Source organism: Globicephala melas, chromosome 16, assembly GCF_963455315.2.
Source record: "Globicephala melas chromosome 16, mGloMel1.2, whole genome shotgun sequence".
Taxonomy (NCBI): Eukaryota; Metazoa; Chordata; class Mammalia; order Artiodactyla; family Delphinidae; genus Globicephala; species Globicephala melas.
In genome coordinates, this window is record NC_083329.1 from 71,181,563 (window position 1) to 71,202,428 (window position 20,866).

At 42.6% G+C, this 20,866-nt stretch overlaps 1 protein-coding gene across 1 annotated transcript in view; it reads left to right on the top strand.

The window, feature by feature from the left end:
- The first annotated feature begins 258 nt into the window (after window positions 1-258).
- Window positions 259-20,866, top strand: part of ANK3 (ankyrin 3) — a 324,133-nt gene continuing 303,525 nt past the window's right edge. Inside the window, 1 exon segment of the mRNA XM_060285875.1 lies at window positions 259-967. Within this exon segment, the coding sequence (XP_060141858.1) occupies window positions 854-967 (114 nt within the window). The 5' untranslated portion in view covers window positions 259-853.

Sequence of the window (20,866 nt, forward strand, 5' to 3'; positions counted from 1 at the left end):
TTCTCTGACCCTCGGACCTCAGGAGAGGGGGGTCCTGGGGACTCCTCTGAATCGGGCATCTGTTCCATACACCAACATGCTCACGGCTTGCTGTTGATGTTGTTTTTAAAAGACAACAGGCCCTTCTGTGCATCCTCCCCCATAAAATGCATTTAGGCTGATAGTTCAGCATAAAGGACACCCTGTTGAGACGGGCAATGCATGCATTGTTTTCCCCATCATGCAGTCAGGATCTCCACAGCAAAATCGAGTGTCTTCCGTAAAATCTTATTTTATATATTTTGTCACCATCAGCAGTTACACTAAAGTAGGAACTGCTCCATTCTATTATGGGTTAAATTCTGCTCTGTGCAGACCTAGTGGTGATGTATAAATTGCAGCCCTGTCTTTTTTTCGAAGGATTCTAAAATAGGTTTTCAGAATTAGTGCTGGATTTTTGCTCCTGCATGTGTGGTGACTCTTGATTTTTTCCTTTCGGAGAAACCTCCTTTGCAGCATTCCCCCTTCCGAGGAATCACTTAGACACTTCCAGCTGGTGGCAGGGGATACAGCCATAATACAGCTTCCTCTGTCCCAGCTGTCTTTTTCACTACGCTAAATGCATTACGATGGCTGCACTCTCGTGTAAAGGTTCAGGTAGAGGGAGGTGTAGGATTAAGTCTGGAGACCGCCGTTGGGGTTTTTAAGGCTTCAGCTTCCCCAGCATCTTGGCATTTTGAATGGCTTCCTGCTTCGGGTCCAAGGTTTCTCTCCACTGATTGAAATGCTGCTGGAAGCCTGATTAAAGGTGCCTGAAGATATCACCTTCTACCAGGAAGCCCTGCGTGCTTGAGAGGATCTTTTTCAATGCATTATGGCTCATGCAGCCTCACAATTAAAGAAAAACAGGGATTTAGAAATCAATGCTGAAGAAGAGACTGAGAAAAAAAGGAAACACCGCAAACGGTCCCGGGATCGGAAGAAAAAGGTAGCTATGTATGCCAGTGCCTAGATCTTGCCTGGATCCTTTTTGTTTTAATCTCCTCTTGGCATCCGTTAGAAGCATTCGGGGCTATTTTTACATGCTGTGTGGAGTGTAAATTGGGTGTGTAAGTTGGGTGTGTAAGTCGGGAACAGATGATAGAAACCCTATGGCGGACAACCGGTGTAGGGTGGGCAAGACAAGGGAAGATTTTCTCCTGTGTGGGGATGATTGCAGTGCTCATGCGGAAGCCTTGCACTTTACACAGGCACGGGCACGCTTCCATGACACAGAAAGGAGTTGCAAGGGAGTTAAAAGGAGTTTCTTTCCAGCCTGGTCAAGGTGAAATGCACTGCGGTGGCTTAGGATTGAGGGAGAGGCTGGAGAACCAGCCTTTTTACTTCTTACAGTTCTGTCTCGTGGAAAAGGAGCTTTTGTGCTAGAAGTGTGTCACATGTGTGCATTTCTCAGGCGGATCTGTGACCTTAAAGATGTGGCAGAAAAGTCACTTCCTGCTTTGTTTTTTTTTTTTTTTGGTTTGTTTGTTTCTTCTCTCCTTCTGCCTCTCGTTTCTATAAGGTACTTTTAGGTAGATTGTGCAGTGGTCATAAACTGATGGAAATAACTTTCTTTTGTTAAGTGCAGCGAAACCCAGAGAGGCTGGTCTTTCTCTGCTGGCTGAGAGCGATTATCCTGAAGGCAGGAATTCCCGTGACAGGGCAGGGACTTGCAGCCTTCAACACTGATTGCTTTAGATCAAAGCATGGGCATCGATCCTCCTCTACTGATGTTCCAATGCAAGGGAGCAAATAGGAGGACTATTCTAGGTCAGTTGTGTTTTATTACAGCCTGGGAGTGCTTACTGTTTGGTGGTTGTGCCCTTAAATATGACTCCTAGAAAGCGACCGGGGGAGTGAGGCCCCAAAGCACTTTTCTTCCTTGACAATTAATAAAAATTGACTAAAACTCTGTGACCTGAATAGGTCATAAAGCATTTTTATGTCTCTTTGTGAGAGTTCCCAAAGGAAAGATCATCTTCATTTGCTTTGAGCAGTGATGCCTGTGCTTTGCAAACGACATGCAGATTTCATCCGCCACATGCCCCTTTTCTCAGGAGTGAGCATGAATATTTTCGGTGCCTTTGCCATTTTCTTCCAAGTGTGGATCTAGAGAAGAAGCCCCTCTGCCTTTTGTTACTTGGCAGACTTTCTGAGACTGAGTTTGGAGGGCTGCAGTGGTTCTGCTGCAAGATGTTAAATATAGATGGTTCCTGCTTCAGGGTTCTTGTAAATAAACTTCTTGAACGTGTTTTCATGGAAGTACAAGCTTAAGTGAGGAAATTCTCCGCAAGTGTATTTCAACGCCTCGCACAGCAGAGCTGTTGTGAGATCGCCGTGGTTTGCTAGGTTCTGGTCTAATTTTACTGAAGTTAGGTTTGTCTGTGGGTTGGTCACTGTAGTCTTGACCCCTCTCTGCACATCTCCCCCCCCCCCACCCCAACTCCATGGTAAGCTAGCTTCTGAGAAACACGAGGCCAGGAACATACATCTGTTTAAAGATACAGTTTCATCATTGATGTCGACAGTGTACTTAAGAGTTATTAGCCAAGCCAGGCTTATGGATAGCAGTTTCCTGTGGGAGCAGTGACAGGTCTGTTGCTTGTGCCTCGTCCCCTATTTGACTTGGAAGCAAAAGAGGGGAGGGGTGAGGCAAAGGGAGTTTCTGGGGTCACTGAGCTGAAGCAAATGCTTTGTGGACCAAAATGCTTTGTTATGAGTACAAGAGTCTGTGCAATGTAAATCTCTTAGCAACCAGAAGGGAACATGGAGAAATATCAATATCGCTATTGTCAACGTGCAGGCAGATTTAAACGTTTTGTTCTCGGGGCACTCACAGAGGAGATCCAGAAAGGGGCTGGTGGATAACACTTTCATTGCTGTTGCGCTTGTTAATTCGTAACACAATATAGTGTGTATACTCCCTATCAAAGGTACCTGTATTACAGAAGGTTTAATATTCCTAGTCAAATGATCGCATGGACTGCTTCTAATTTGCAAAGTTAAGATTAAACGACTTTGAAGACACAATCTAGATCTCCGTCCGTGACATAGCATATGTAACACTTACTCTCTCCAGAGTGAATTGTTTCAACTTTGAGTTTCTTTTTCCTACCTTTTCCTAAAATCCTAATTCAGGCTTCTGGGCTACTTTGTTGCATGTTGTCAGCCCCATGTCAATCGGAAAAGCTGCTTTTAAATACGTCGTGGGTTGCTGTGGGAATCACTGCTCTTCCTCATATGCAGAAATATCCTGTAGGATCTTTTAATTACATCAGGGAAGAGTGAGCACTCTCATAAAATCACCAAACACAGAAGAAAAACTTCAAGAGTATCTAGTGTATAAAATAAGGAATTTGACTCATGGTACCCCTGCAGTTCAGGTTTGAGCAAGCCGAAGGTGAACGTTTCTTGATTGTATCTCTGTGACACAGAATCCTACAGTACGGGACGTTACTAAGCATTATAATCAAATCATAATACACGTGTCAAATGAACATAGGATTCAGGTTTCATCAGTGTTTTTAAACCCAGTGAGCTGCACATTTGGATATTTTGAATATTGAGAACCATGAATAAGTGATTAGCTGTCAAAAAGTAGGAAACTTCTAGGAATTTATAATTAGTTGAATTTTAATAATGATATATTTTCTTCTTGGCATCACAACTTTCGTGTCAAGAAAAAGAAAATCTTCGTTTGTTGAAAGGAAATTCGTCTAGATAGATGAACCCTTAATCATTTATCATCAAGTTTTCTGACTTTAAGCAGAAAAAAAAGTTTCAATGCGTGTCTAGTGTAAAACTTCCTTACCGACACTTCCCACTGCCCTTCCCTGATATATGTTCCCCTTCATCCTCCTTCTCTCCTGAGGGACTTAGTTTGGCAGCAAGTGGGAGGCACGACAGAGGTAGACAGCACCTTTGGGCGGGTCCGTATTGGATCTATGCCCTCACTAAGCAACTTGCAGGGAGGAACTCTGTATCTCCTGCACCCAGCAGGTCCCTGGCGCACAGGTGGTGGTCAGTAGAGGGTCCAAGCCACCATGAACCCACAAGGGTTAGACTCACAAACGCTCTTCAGCCCCATATTTTCCTTGTTGCTGTTGGCTTTGGGTGCCATATTACCTACATGGTTTGCCCTCTTTCCACATGAGCTGTAACATGCATTTCAATATTGAGGAGTATTAGGAGAATCGACCTTTATTTATTCAGTATTTTTTAGGTAGGCTTGTATGTACTTAATACATCCTGTCAAAAAAAAAAAAAAGCAACAACTTTGAGGTGACCCATGAAAATTTATACTAAAAAAAAGAAACAGTTATGGAATTCCCTTCTCTCTCTGTATGACTGACACAGGAATATACCAGGATGAAGTAGCAGTTAATTCTGTGATTAATATCCTTTCTGATATTGGTGTCACTCATAGAGCTGTTCAGTGGCAAAGCAGGAGTGACTTTCACGGCTTCATTTCTGCATTCGTGCATTCATTCAGTAAATATTTACTGAGGGATTTCTGGCATCAGGCGTTGCATTCCCCATTGGAGACAAAGCTAAACAAGGCAGAGTGGCAACGGTATGGTAGCTCCCTGCAGAGCGGGGAGGAAGAGAAGAGCACCATTAAATACCCTACAGATAAGGAGCCACAGTGAGACCCCCAGTTCAACTCGATTGGGCTCACAGAAGGTTCTCAGCAGAGCTGAACCTTGGAGGAGGAGTGAGCGAGATAGACAAGCAGAAGGACAGGAATCCCAGGCCCGCAGCTGTTCAAGTATGAGAGAACATTCAGGTGTGTGAGAAACGAACGGTATTTTGGAGAAAAGGGGACATGAGTATATGGCAGGAAAAATGGCTGGAGAAGTAGTCAGGGGCCAGATCACGAAAGTCTTTGTTTGCCATCTTATGGGATTGGAAATTAACCTGCTCAAAGGAGAGATGGACTTAAATCACCTTTGGTGGTGATGGTAGGGAGAGGAGACCAAAGAATTTTCTGAGTTTAGAACCATCCCTCAAGCATCAGTGTTGTAGACAGCAGCTGGGAAAGCCGTCAGGAAGCACCGATGGTGATGCAGGCATGAGAGATGCTGAGGGTCTGAACCAGGGCAGAGATGATGCCAGTGGAGAAGCGGGTGTTGCGTACGAGAGATATTTAGAGGAAGACTCAGTAGAACTTGGCAGTGGGTTGTGTGTAGGATGTGAGAGGGAGAGATCGGATTCTAGGGTAACTGCCAAGTTTCTGGCTTGAAGCGGAAGATGAAGAATTAAATTTCCCAGATTCATTTCTTTTCTCCCAGGACATTTCTTGACCTCTTAAAAAATGCACCAGGTAGGGTGTTATTAAATTGCTTTTTTAGGTGGAGGCTCATTTAATCTTCACAACAACCCTGCGAAGAAAGTATTTCTATTATCCCCATTTTACAGATGAGAAAACTGAGGCATGAGCCTTTAAGCTGTTCCTCAAAGTCTCCACACTAATTCATGGTAGAAGTGAGATGGCAATTTCGGTAGCCTAACTCTCCAGGTGGTGTTCTTAACTACTACACTATACAGTGTATGTAGTTAATATTTCACAGCTCCACATCAAAGTGGGCTTGAGTCAGAGAATCTTCTAAAAGATAAGCTATTCTCTAAATATCTGGAACTTTGACTAACAGGCTTTATATCTCTAAGTAATCTAGTATCATAGTAAGTCTCTTTTTCTTACCCTCTGAAATAGATTTTAATGTTCTACCTTACGAATTTCTTTTTTTTTAATTTTGAAAAATAAAGTGAAAAATTACCAACACCAGGATATCAAATCCTCAAAGACATGTTGCTGTAAAAACATAACAGTGTCTTAGGCGCCAGCTGTATACCAGGCAGTGTGCAGAGCGAGTCCCATGGGTCATCCTATTTTTTTCTCACAACTTCTCTATGAGGCAGGTATTCTTTTCATCCCCATTTTTCATAGCTAAAACCACGGCGTAAAGAGACTAAGTAACTTGCCTGAGGTCATATGGTTAGTAACTGGAGGGCCTAGACTTCAACTTGGGTCCTAGGACTTTGGAATCTGTCAGTCTGGGTTGATTGTAATGAAACTCTCTCAGTCTCTTTAAGAGTTAAAGCAACTGAAGGATTTGAGAACAGATTTCGGGAGAGCTGAACTCCTGAGTGTGATCTCTTGCCACAGAAGCTTGGCGCTTCCTGACGTTTTACAGGCTCTCCCGTGCCTGGTTACCTAGGTACCTGTGGCACCCACGATGTGAGATGCCAGGCGAGGTGAGGTATTTACTGCAGCACCTGGACTTTGGGGAAGAGGATTGTATGGACAAAGGGAACCTAGTCTGTTTCCTGCTTTGCTGAGTCCATAGACTCCAGACATCTAGGGAGCCCGGTTTCTCTCTCAACATACTTGACACTCTGCACTGTAATTGTGTGTTTACATGTGTGTCCTACCCAGGAAACTCTGAGCTCCTTGAGGGCAGAGGTGGTATCGTACTCACCTACTACCAAACTGAGGCTTGCAGAGTAGGTGGTTCAGTGAGGGGTGCGGGGAAGGGAAGGGAGGGAGGGAGGAAGGTGGCTGGGTGGCTGGCAGGACGGGTGCGTGGGTGAGAGGCAGTATCATGCTTCGGAACATGGACTGTAGGGTCAGACTGAGTTCAGGTGCTGGTGCTCTCACTTAGCTGCTGTGTTCTTGGGGGATTTATTTAACCTTAGTCTCTTCACCTGCAAAATGAAAACAATAATAGTATGTACTTAGCCACAGGGCTGTAACAAGATGTCAGTGAATTAGTATTGGAACAGCGCTTGGCACAGAGTAAGAGTCGTAGAGTGGTAGTTGTTGTGTCTGTTCATAATGAACAGACACATAAACGGAAGAATGAATGGACTGTTTCCAACCTGAGGCTTCAAGAAGGATTGTGCCAACAAGTCAGCTCACTGAAGCGGGGCAGGTAAGCTCCCTATAGGAGCACATCGGGCTGCTGCCCTGTCTTCACTCTTCCCCATTTGGAAAGGGATGGATGGAAGAAGGCTTAGCTTCTTCTCTCATAGGCAAGGCTGTAAACCTTTGTCCTTTGGTCTGCCAGAGATTTAGGCGTCGGGAGGCAGTTCAGTAAGACTTGTCAGCCGACTGGTTCTCTGTACTCTGTTAGCATCACGGTACAATTTTTTTCCTCAGTAAAGTCATCTGTTCGTTAAAAAAAAAACAAAAAAACTTAATGCTATTAGATTAGAGCCAGAATAACTCATACCTTTATGCTGAACATAGATCAGGAATGATTTTATAGCAGTGTATCATAATGTGATTAATTATGGCTTCGAAATGATTGCTTATAACCTAGTACTACAAAATAAATGTATATAATACTCCTCCCCAATAAAGCCCAAGACTTAAGACACTGGCTTGCTCTTGATCAATTACCTTTATAACCAGTACAGGATCACGTTAGGGATAAATTCTACATTTATTAATGTCCAAATATGTTATTTTAAAGTTCTTTTTGTTAGTTTTGTCGCCAACATACTGCAGCGATTGAACTGTTTCTCCCTCACCCTCCAGGCCCTTGATCTTTTCTGTCTTTTAATTTTCCTTTGGCATGATGGTATATTATTGTGTGTGTATGTGTGTTTTATTGAATTTCAATGTGGAAAAGTGTTACCTTTTCATAGGTATGCTTGAGGAAAATGAGGATTTGGCAGTGTTTTAAGTTCTTTACAGTTATAAGAAAAGTTTGCATCAATCATATCACATTTTACCTGCATCTGTTCATTTAATACAAATGTATTGTGCACGTCCATTGTGCCTGTCCCTGTACGGGGAACTGGTAAGATAAAGGATGGAAGCTGTAGGTCCATCTGCTTGCTCTCTTTGGGATTCTGCTTGTATTACTCTACACAGGTCGGGATGAAGGACTGAAGTAGAAAATGAGTATTTTTTAGTGGGCCTCCAATGTGTTGAGTGCCTCTTGCATTCCTCATCTTATCTGAATTTATGTCAATACTATTCCATAATGTTATCCACATGTACAGAGGTATTAGCCTAAGCTTAAGTTTGTTATGTAACTTGCCTCAGTTACAGAAATAGCTGGGCCTAAGGCCAGGGTCTCTGTGGTTGTAAGTCCCTTGCTTGGGCCATCAGAACCTCTACAGAAGGGAGGTTCTTATTAATAGACATCTATGGTGAATTCTTATGTCAAGAGAAGAGTTATCACCTTTGAAATGTTAAAAGTTATTTAGTAATTGGGATTTTTATAAATTAATCATTTAAATTTAACTGCAAAGTCTAAATGTTGTGTAAACCATTACACTTAAGTTAGTGTAATTCTACATTTAAAAGAATTTTTAAGGGCAATTCAGTCACTGGAAATAAAAAGAATCATTAGCTTATACCTCTTGACTAATATATAGGTTAAATATTGAAAGAGAATGTCTAAATACAATGTTACACTGTCAGTTACATAATCCAAACTTTATTCTAGAGATATTTCTATAGAAAGGTAGCATTTGGAAACAAGCAGTCTGCTCTAATTTTACCCAAATTGTTGTTTCTAGTTGGTACAAATGACAAGCAGAAGAGTTGAAAGCAAAGCAATGGAAATCAAGCTTGAATCTTTTACATATAAATCACATTTTTCTGGCGCTTATCCCATTCACTCAAGATTATGCTTTCCTGGACCCAAAGTGGTGTCATGAACTAGAAAAGTCCATCATTGCCAAATATAGGAGCTGCCTATAAAACGTGTAGATTTCAATTTAGATTTAGTTGGTTCCAGTGAATTATTTCTCAGTCTTAGGTGGCCTTCCACTAATGAGGATCATGTCACCAGTTCCGTTTGAATTTAGATGAAGCCCATGAGAATGGGTAGAGACTAATGTTCATATCTGCCAGCTCTGGGGCTTGCCTTTAGGCAGAACAAAAGGCAACTCGCACCATCACCATATGAGAAGGATATGCGGATTGCGTGGAAAAGGACTGGGAGAGAGGGGTTGGCTAGAGAGGGTTGGATGGAAAGAAGCCCAAGGTTTTCTAGTGACTGGAAGTCAGTGACATGGAAACATTTATAATTTACATGTAGATGCCCAAGACCCTTGTGATGTTAATATAAACAGCATTCTTTTATCCTAATGAAAGATAATTTTGTAAGAACTCTAGACAGTGGAAGAGGTAAATGGTCAATTTTGTTTAGTAGAGGATTAAAAACAAATAAAGCAGGCAAGCAATAAGGAGAAAGATGTGGGGAGAGGGCTAAGTACTACAGTTCATGGTTCTGGAAAGAATGCACTTTGGGGCTAGATGTGAGTTCACATGGCAGCCACTTCTGATTAGCTGTGTGGCCTTAAATTAAATTTCTTTGGGCTTCAGTTTCTACCTTGGTCAAATGGGGCTATTAATCCTTTACTTGCATACGTATCATTAAGAGTAGAAATACCGTAAAGGCGTTTTGCCAAGTTCCTGGCATAAAGGGAGCCCTTACAAGGTCTCCTAGCTTCCCTTATAGTGTGGGCTCTCAAATGTAATCAAGTGACTGTAGCCAAGAAGCGGGCAGAGGAACTGAGAAAAAAAGAAGGGGAATGTTTTGAAGAAGCTTTACACCCAGGAAGTACTCAAATTATTTGATGAATGAAATTTTACTCATAGACTTGTATCCTCAAACAGTCATTTGAGTCCTGCAGTTCAGCTCTTTGCAAACTTTTCTGTAGCCCTCAGGGAGTTGACATCTGTCATTTTGAGAAATCCTCCCAAAGACTCATATGTTAAATACATTTTCCATTCATTAACACTATTATTAATTAGCTTCTCTCAGTAGTTAAATGATAGCCTAGGTAGATATTAAAGAAAGCTTAAGAACCATATGTACAGATAGAGGTATCAGATAATTCTTTTAGCAAATGAACTTTATTATGCAGATTTGGGCATGAAGGTTGAAATATTTATAGAGGGAAAGTACTTAATTGGGCTGAATGAAACAATCTTCACTGGAGAGTTTATACATTATAATTAATGAGAAGAAACAAAATGTTACCTGTACAATATGTCTATAAGATACATATACTGTATTTCATTACCAGGTAAATGATCACCCCTTCTAGGGAGCATGGCCATTAAAGAGAGTTGCAGGATAGCTGGGGACCGAAGGAAGAGTGGATAATCTGGCCAGTATAAAGCCATCACCTTCTATACCTGGTTTCAGAACCCAAAGCGGCCTGTGGACTGTCTTCCTTTTCCAGCACATTCTCTTCTCCCTGCTTTCGCACACTGCCACCGGGAAGGGCCTCTACCATTTTCAGTCAGACACAGCATGTTACCCTGCCTTGAACCAGATTGGCCCAGTTCAGTATCTGCCACTAAGAATTACCTGTGTGTTTAAACTCTCTCCTTCACCCTAAACCAAATAGAAAAACCGAACCTGAAACCTGGACTTCTCTCCTAAGACATTTTTATTAAAGACTCTATGTGATTTTTTTTCACTTTTTGAAGAGGACTGTATAGTGAGATACTGAACAGCAAAAGTATATGGAATATAATTTACCCTTTCATTTATCGAGCTATAATTCACTGAGGAACTACCGTGGGCCGGGCAGTCTATCAAGTGCTTTGAGTATCGTATTGAATCTTCATGCATGGGTGGTATTATCCTCATTCTCTGTATTAGGGGAGTTACACTCTGAAAGTTTCAGCAAGCCCAGGCTTGCACAATTGGCAAGTATAAAGCTCGAGTTCAAACCCAGATCAGCCTGATCACAATTTTCCCGGAATACTGAAATCAGTCTTTCCTGGACTACGGGATGCCTTGCTGGGGTTTCTGCCCCCTAGAAAATTCCTAATAGGATGCTTCTTCTGATTTATCTCTTCCCCCACCAAAAGAAAAGTACAAAATGGGGCATGGAGCATGGGAGGCTGGTAATATTGAATGTGATAAATCAATTTACATAACCTCAAGCCACTTCCACTTCACACATTGACTTGAAATGCATCCTACCTTAACAAAATCATAATCGTGCTAATGGTACAATAAAGTAATGTAAATATAATCAATTCCCAAATGTTGGTATTTTCCAAGATAAGCAGTGAAATCATTTTGTGTCGGCTAATTTCTTGGGTTTTGAAATGAGTATATTCCCACGTGTTTGCTGATGCCTTCCATCTCATGCTTATCATTTTTTTAATAAGAAAACTGTGGAAGAAGCTGGCTTTAAATAACCCACTCAGGGCCTCAAAACAGATGAAATTTCAGAGATTAAAAATTAAAATACGGCTTGTAGGATGGTAAGAAATTAACACCAACATCAAAAATCTACTTCAGCTGATGACATAGACAAAATGTTAGAATTTGAGTCACCATTGCTTTGCCAGATTCTTTTGTCATCATCAGGAGAGAAAAGGTCTCTTAGGCCTTATGACGTGATACTCCTTTTTGTCCTTGACAATAAGAACAATGGGTAAAAAACTTTAATTTGGGGAGGGGAGTTGGTAAAAATCGGAGTCTCCAAAAATTGTATTAGTTAGAATAGATGATTTTAGGCTTTACTAGCGAGCCTCAGAGTGAATCAACAGGAAACTCACTAGCAAAAGTTAGGTTCCAACAAGGTCCTGCGGTATAGCACAGGGAACTCTGCTCAATGTTTTGTGGCAGCGTGGATGGGAGGGGAGTTTGGGGGAGAACGGATACATGTATAGGTATGGCTGAGTCACTTTGCTGTGCAACTGAAACTATCACAACATTGTTAATCGGCTATACTCCAGTATAAAATAAAAAGTTAGGTTCCGTTTACAGTAAACTAATTGGTAGGTGCCAAAGGCTGTTATCTCTGTTACTACTTACATGAACCCTCTGAGTTAGGTGGCTTTATTCTCATTTTGCAGATCAGGGAATGAGGCTCAGACATTGAATTTATGAGTAACAGAGAGCAAAAAGGAGAGGCAGAACCTGAACCATGGCTGTCAGACTCGAAGGCCTTCCCCCACCCCTAGTTCACTGTTCTGCCTACAGATTATTCACCAGTCATATAACCTTCTCGCATTTGGAGAAGTCTTTTACTTTCATTTTTCGTTATTTTACTTTCTAATCAGTTTCTAAATCATTTTTATGCCTCCCTGTCGCCAATGTTATCATTCGTTTGTTTTATGTGGTAAGTACTAGATAAGAAGTGCTTTTTAAATAATGATGCATGACTTAAGCTCTATGTTTTTACCTTCCAGTGTTACACGGGGACTTTAAGTATTATTGCAAAGCACAGCAATTTTGGATCAGGTACAAAAAGATCATAACTGACATTCGCACCATGGATTTCCAATAGTCCAGGGAAGCAGCATTTGTCCAAGCCATGACCTTGAACAGTGCATTTTGTTTTCTATTAGTAAATCCTCAACATGTCCAGTCTCATAATTCCCGGCTACATTCCTGCTACCTGGCTGCTGAGAGGTGAAGGAGAGAGGATGTGCTGGAAGGTTCTGAGGTCACTGAACCCCACACTGCCCACTGCTCCCTCCCTCTCCTGTGAAGACCTGCTGTCCCTGTGTGCAAGCGGCTCGGTCACGGCCGCCTAATTCAGCAACATCCTGAGTATATTTACTTAGCTCCGTCAACACTCAGAATATATCTGCCCGCCCTAAAGTAACAGGAGGATAACCATACTGATGTTTAAAAACGCTGAATACGGGGCTTCCCTGGTGGCACAGTGGTTGAGGGTCCGCCTGCCGATGCGGAGGGCACGGGTTTGTGCCCCGGTCCGGGAAGATCCCACGTGCCGCGGAGCGGTTGGGCCCCGTGAGCCATGGCCGCTGAGCCTGCACATCCGGAGCCTGTGCTCCGCAACAGGAGAGGCCACAGCAGTGAGAGGCCCGCGCAACGCAAAAAAAAAAAAAAAATGCTGAATGCAGTTAATTTCTTCCCTTTGAAGAATGGCCATTGTTAACGAACCTCGCTTTACTAGGCCTCTTCGCTGGCGTCGTTCTTTGCCATCTAAAAATAAATGGTTTCGTTATGCACATTGATTCCATCCACATTCATTCCAAATGGAATTAATGCATTCATACTGGTAATTCAGGCACATTCGCTTGTCTTCATTAGTGATCACCATCCTCCTCATTTCCAGTCTGTGGTTCGTTTCAGAAGGTTTTGATTGTGCCTTGTCTTAGCTGAAATGGGATCTTTGAGGGTGACCATGAATACCTTGAAAATAGGTATTTTCCCTGGTGACTGTGTTATGACCTGGTTAATGTGAGCCCTGGCGGAGATTCTCTGCAGACGTTTGGTGTGGTTAGGACAGCCGGGCTTTCTCTTGTTCCTCTGCATGTGGGTCCGGATCCTGGTCTTTTTCCGAGCTTTCCATGGAGGAGCCTTGTCTTCCCTGGCTGTTGTCATTTGATTTTACATAACACGTTTTAGTGGATTCTCTGTGGGATAAGATTAAAATAATTATGTAGCCATCCATTTGGCCTTTGAGGAGCATGACCTTTTTATTTTCTGGTGGATTAGTTAGGATTTGGTTTGCAGTGTCAGGAAGGGAGAGTGTTCTTAGGTGCATTTGGCATTCTGGGCTTTGACCTGCTTTCCTAGAGCTTCATTTCAGCTTTAGTGGAACCTAAATGATTAATACGATCTGTGCTGTGTCTGCCTATAGTGCTTAATCCAGCCTCTTTTTTTTTTTTTTTTTTTTTAAGTGCTGTTGGGGATCTCTGAAATAATAGGAAAACTGATTTTCTGTGGAAAGAGCGAATGGTCTGGTTGTGAGCTGTGGAGTCACACAGGCTTGGATTTGAATGTCACCACTGTCACTTCTTTGCTGAGTAGTCTCAAGGTGGTGACTTAACCTCTCTGAGCCTCCGTGCCCTCTTCCTTAATAACACCTAGTGCAAAGAGAGGTTATGAAGACACAATTAAAGTGATCATGAAGTATCTGGCACAGAGTGGTGATTCAACGAATGTTAATTCCTCCCACTTCCCCACTCCTTTCCTCTTTCCCTGGTCCACTTGGAAGAAATGAGAGTCTTGTTCTAGCCTGGGCATATTTAGTGAGAGTTGTCAGTTAAAATGGGGAACTTAAGTTTGCTGAAGTTAATTATAAAGCAGGGGGTAAAAAGTAAAGAGTATATGTGTATGTAGAGAAAAAATAGATATTTATATAAAATGTAATAATAATTTTTTTTGCTGTATGTGGGCCTCTCACTGGTGTGGCCTCTCCCGTTGCGGAGCACAGGCTCCGGACGCGCAGGTTCAATGGCCACGGCTCATGGGCCCAGCCGCTCCACGGCATGTGGGATCTTCCCGGACCGGGGCACGAACCCGTGTCCCCTGCATCGGCAGGCGGACTCTCAACCACTGCGCCACCAGGGAAGCCCTGTAATAATAATTTTATATTTACATCTATATTATATATTCTCTCTATACGTATACATTTCATATATATATATATATTCATTCCATAGGTAGACAGATTCCACAGAGGACAGTTAAACCCGGAGCCAGATTTCATTAGTTTCCATTAGGAAGAAATGTGGTTTGTGGCTAGAGCATTGAAGGTGGTCAGTGAAGGTGGTGTGGGACACTGGGGTCCTTGGGAGGCGCAGGGCTTTCCCAAGATCACTCAGCACGGGGCACCCAACATCCAACGCAGGTGTCTCCGTCTGCTTGGTAGACTTGCCAGGCTGAGTGAGAACCCAGTCCTTTTCCCTGGGTCGGCCTTCGTGGGTTTACCTTTGCCCTCCCGTTAAAGGTCTCGCACTGGTAGCTGCTCCTTGGCTCCCGGAGTGAAATCCACCTGGAGGAAAGCAGCCAGTGCAAGTTCAGTTTTAGCGACTCTCCTCTAAGTGTGTCAGAGCCTGTCTCTGATACACGTTTCCCAGGGACAAAGAAAGAGATGTAGGCAAACCACGGACAGACAGGGTGTCTTGCTAAATATTACTGTCCAATAACAGAAGACTTGTTTGAGAGCCTTTGACAGTATTTAATGCCTGTTGTGCCACTTTTACCCCCTGCTGTATTACTTGTCATCTCCTAGGATGTTCTCTGAGTCCTTTTAGTTATTCTTACCGTGTAAATCATTGCTGTCCATTGTAAACACGACATTCCACACAGGGAGGCCAAGATCACCCTGAGCGCATTACTGGGACCTTTTTGAAATATGTCTTCCCAGTCTTTTTCTATGCGTGGATATACTTAGTGTCTTCTTTCCTCTTTCTTTCCCTTTTCTTCCTTTCCTTCTCTTGCCCTTTTTCCCCAGAATTAATAGAAATGAGGCAATAGCGGTATCTCCTATTTTGTGACCTCATTTTTTTCTCACTGAACAATACAATATGAACGTATGTTCATGTCAATAAATATATTTCTGTAAGCTTTCAGTGGCTCTGTATAGTATCCTACTTAATGGATGTACCACATCGTATCCAACTGATCTCTTTTTTTTACTATATTGAGTTCATTTCAATTTTTGTTATTATGAAAAATGGCACAAAGGACAGTGCAGCTTCGTCTTTTCCTGAAACCACAGTGATCTCATTTTCGGTTCTTCTTATTTCTGGTGGTTCCTTAGCATCACATTCAGGGCCCTCCGTTCTCAAACCAGAGCCAGCATCTGCAACGTCATTTTCCACAGATCCACTAGTTAAGCCTAGTTCTAGCTGGAATGACTCTCTTTCCCGCTCCCCAGAGCATGTTCCTATTTCCCACCACGGATCTTCATGTCGCTCTGCCTGCACTATCTCCTTCCCCCCTTCCCCTTCCAAGTGCCAGGGCTCATCTCCAAACCCACCTTCTTCCTGGGACACTGGTTCACCAGCTGGAAGTCGTCTCTTTCCTCTTAACTATTACAACTCTTTGTACCTCTTAGGGAACCTAAGATACTCTCCATGAAATTACAGTCTTTCGTAAATGAATACCTCTCGATGAAAAGTTACGAGTCTTGATTTTGAATCTTGGCAAGGCCCATAAGTTTGCAACTTCAGCTGCTTTTTCCTTGCATTTAAAAAATTTTTTTTTTTTTTTTTAGCAGTACGCGGGCCTCTCACTGTTGTGGCCCCTCCCCTTGCGGAGCACAGGCTCCGGATGCGCAGGCTCAGTGGCCATGGCTCACGGGCCCAGCCGCTCCGCGGCATGTGGGATCCTCCCGGACTGGGGCACGAACCCATGTTCCCTGCATCGGCAGGCGGACTCTCAACCACTGCGCCACCAGGGAAGCCCTTTCCTTGCATTTCATATTGAGGCCCGCGGCACAGTGCTATGGGGAGGCCTTCCCAGCTCCCAGCGTTCTCTCACGCCCCTGCTGGACTACAAATTCCTTGGATCCAGACCATTACTGATGGATAGCACGTCCTCCCCAGGCCCCCTTGGCCTTGTCCTGTTAAATGAATAAATGGCAGTGGCCACACAGCTCTCTGCCCAGGGCTCTGTGCCCTTCCTCCAGCCTTCAGTCGAGAGTTCTTAGGCCCATGGCTCTTAACTGGCCAGAGAAGAGGGCATGTCACATTTCACCTTGGGATAGTGTGACCAACCAGCCTGTTTTGTCCAGGACCGAGGGGTTCCCCAGCGTGTAGGACTTTCAGTGCTGAAATTGGGACAGCCCTGCCCGTCTCCCCAAGGGTGTATTAGAATTGATAGAACGTGGCTGGGGAGGGGGTGGGGGTCTAATAGTAGAGCAAGGGGGAGGTCCTCGGTGCCCCCTGTCTCTAAAACCCTCTCAGCCTTGCTTCCTCTGAGGGTCTTGCCTTCCATCTATAATTATGACGTCACTTTCTCCTCTGGAGTCACGTTCCCATTTTTTCATTTCCGGTGTCTTCAGTGGGCATTATTTCTTCCTGAATTTTCTGCCATCTCCTGATTGTCTAAGCACAGTGGACCATTCCACATGCTATGTACGCCAGAGCAAGTATAGGAAAGTACATAAAATTGAGCTTGGGGAAACAACTCGTGCTTTCATCATACAGCGTCTCATCTAGGACCCAATCGCGTGTGCTTGGCTTTTCTCCCTCTGCCTCTTTAACTCCCTGGATCGTGTATTGAACTCACCTTCTTGTTCGGAGCGTTCCCAACTCTGACTTGCCAAAGCTGTCTCCTCCCCCGCCCACCTGAGCCCAGGGAAGGACACCCCAACCTGCCAGCAGTCTCATCCCTGGAGAAGCCCTGGCCCGGTTGCCACTTTCCACCATGTAATGGGGCATTGACACAGAAAGAAAGAACTTGACTACTTTTCAATTTAACTCTGGTTTAGAGTTTCACATCCTAGTCAGAGGGAAGCTACCATTGCTTTTTTAGGAAATGTTTAGATGGGGGCCGCTGTGGATCGCCATAAATGTTACACGTGTAGGAGATTCACATTGTCCTGTGATTTACATGATTAAGGTAACAAACGGGACTGTTTACAACAAGTTGAAGTACTGAGCTTAAAAATTCATTTATCGTGCCTCCATTTTCATACCAATCACTCAAATCATATATAATGGATTAGAAGTGACTCTTTTGGACTGTAGATTAAAATATATGATTCAATCACTTCACTTCATTAGAAGGAGTAAATGATTTCATTTCATTTCAATTCAATGAAGAGCTACTGTGGAAATCTAAATTTGAACCTATAGGACTTAGGTCAAGGGCAAATACATGGGTCTTGAAGGGCACAGTAGTGCGGAAAGTCCCCGCAGAGTGTCTAGAGCTGTGCAACGTTAGAGGTGAGAGGAGCCTCTGAGGTCGCCGAGCTGCCCTCTGCAGAGCTTGCCTCTCCTCGACACAGTCTACGAATTGCCTGTCAGTCTCAGTGTGTGAATTGCCTGTGAGTCCAAGCATCCTGCCTCTAAACGTAGCCCACACTGTTTCCGGACGGTTCTAAATGTTAGAATATACTCTCATTTTGAGACTAAATCTAGCACCCTGTTATGTCCACCCATATGCCAGCTCTTTACAGAGACGGAGAGAGTGGTGTGCCCATGTTGCTTCTTCCCTCCAAGCTCCGTGTTCTTTGTTCCTTTAGCCGGCGCTCATGAGACGGTTGCAAGACCCGTTAATTCCCCATTTAGGAATTAGGTGCATTAATTCATCAAGGAATCCTAAGGATCCCCACTTAGGAATCATGTGGTACCCTGAATTGACATAGTAGTTGGCATGTGGACGTTGATATAGCACAGCCTCAGCTGTTGCCACTAATTTGTAAAAGGGGCCAAGGTCACAGTCGTTTTAGGGAGAAGACAGTTGAGAGCCTGTTCAGTCCCTTTCCATGGGAACTTTGTTTCCGTTTTGCATATGGATTTTATCCTTCCTTCTTAACTTTCAGTTTGGCCTTCTGGTTGGCACTAAAATGCAGTGTATACGTTTGGCTGACTGGTGAATACGTTGGAACACTTATAAACAGTACCTAAAAATAGATTTATAAAGATGGAAAAGCTTTGTTCCTTCTAATACTTTATCCTCTGTATCTGCCATTGTAATATCTCCCATTACTTTATCCCTCATACTTAGTAATGATTTTCTAAGTGATTATTAAGTACCAACCATATGTCCTGCATGGTTCTTTCTCTCCTTTTTCCTGCTTGGCTTCTGCCCTTCCATTTTGTTTTTTCTTATCTTCTTTATCGTAAAAACATTTACTAGAATGCACTAGAACAGATGGAAATACTTCATTTATCAGTTGGATACCAGAGAGGAACAAACTGTGTAATGTGGTAAACTTTATCAAAGGTTGATTTTTCATATATTTCAGATTAACCAATTTAATAGGTAAACACTTGGCTTCTTAGAGACTAACTTTTATGAACTGATTCCTTAGAAACTAAGCCATGTGGAATTATTCTGACAGAAAAATTAGCCACTAATAAGGGCATAAAAAGAATAAAATTCTGAAGTAATTTGTTATGGTCCAGTGACTGTGAAATATACATATTGTTTTGATTCAGAAACATTTCAGTTCAACATACCTGCCTTGGGAATACAAAGAGAAACAAGACGTGCTTGCAGTTCTTTGGGAACTCGTAGTTTCGTAAAGGAGACAAGTTTAAAAGACTTGAAATAGTCTCCTAGTTGATATAGAAAATGTATAAAGTGAATGGAGGTCGTAGGAAGGGGCAGGTCTCTCAGGACAGAGGGCAGAGAGGTGCAGCCGTTGAAGTGGCTCCTGAAGACAGAAGTGTGGGCAGATGACGTAGAGAGAACACAGCTAGAAAGACTCTCAGAAGTAGGATGGATCGGGCGTGATGGCTTAATTGGGGTGGAAAAGAAAGGAGCCAAGAAGGATGGGTTAGAGATGTCAGATGGGGCATCTGAGAGGCTGGTACACCTTGTATTAAGATAGGCATGCAGGGACTTTCCTGGTGGCGCAGTGGTTAGGACTCTGCGCTTTCACTGCTGAGGGCCCGGGTTCAATCCCCTGGTCGGGGAACTAAGATTCCCGCAGGCTGTGTGGGAATGTGGAGGGTTTGGCTTACATTTATGCAGGATGTGCCCCCTCCCATCTTCCTGCTTTCCCTTACTCCTGTCAACCGTTACTATTTTTGCAAAGTAAAAAATGTTATCGTATGGTGACTTTTAACTTGGGTTTTCAGTATTAGCTCAGAGATATTGAAGTTCTGTACTTGGACCACCCGAGAGCAGAGAAATCCACTCAGCTGATCAATTAGAAACCTAGAGAATAATTACTGAATTATTTTGAGACATGTTGAAGCCATTGCTTTTGGTCTAGGCTGTTATTCATTGGACATGATGAATTTAGAAATGCTAGTGAAAAGGCTTCCTAACTTTAGATTGTGACAACCCTCATGGTGAGAACTGTGATGTTATATTCGTGTCCAGCCATATACTGTAAGCATTTGTTATATTCACAATCAACTCTTTATAACCGTGACACGCTTTAATGTATCCTTCCATTTTGCGAACAATGTATTTATAGTGATTTTTTAAAAAGAAGTAGAAAAATCGGAAGAAAATCGCCCACAATAAACTACATGATCAATCCATTTCTTTCACAAACCATCTTTAAATGTTTAATTTTCAGAAGTTTAGAGAAATGAAAAAGAAAATATCCTGAAAAACAATTTAATAGGAGAACAGTTTTTTCCAGCAAATACCTTCATTAACAAAAATGGGCTTGATCTCACTTGAAAAATAAAAGCGCTCTGAAAGTTTGCCAAACTGATTCTAGTAACATGCACTAGATTTCACTTTTCTGAAATGTGCTACTTTTACTGAAAGAATAGTTCAAGTTTGAAGCTGCATTTTAAAGACTTCTGCAAAAAAAAAAAAAAAAATCAAGTGTGCTCGGCTGACCTTTTATAAACCACTTCTGGGAAATGTACATAGCATTCTGATGAAAAATGTTGCTTGAGTATTAAAGCCCAAATACCCATAAGGAATGTCATTACCCCCCAAATTCATGAGATTAATTTTTTCCTAATTCTTGTGTGGTTGTGTTCGTGTCTGTTTGTATATCTGTATTTTTAAATTCATTAGCTTGACAACTGCATATCAGTATTTGCAGTTATTAGTTCTAGCAGAAATGAACAGACATCTAATCTGAGTTTAGCTTAGTTGAGAGTCAACACAGATAATATTAGAGAAAACAGTGCACAGTTTGTTTTTTTAAAGATAAAACAGATATCTATGGCTCAATGTAATAGATAGTTATGTTAAACAGGAAGTTCCCCTGGATAGAATGTTGCAAAATACATGTTGGCCCTTGACAATTTAAAGGAGTCCTTTTATATTAGGATAATTGTGTCTTGATGTATCTGTCTTTGAGGTTCACTATCCAATTATCATAAATGAGGCACACAGTTTATGAAGAGAGGCCTTCCTAGCCTCAGTGTTTTGTGCTCTAGACCACAGCTGGGAAATTTACTTCAGATATGGCTGGGGAGTCCCAAGGTCCCTCATGTCGTAATGGGGAA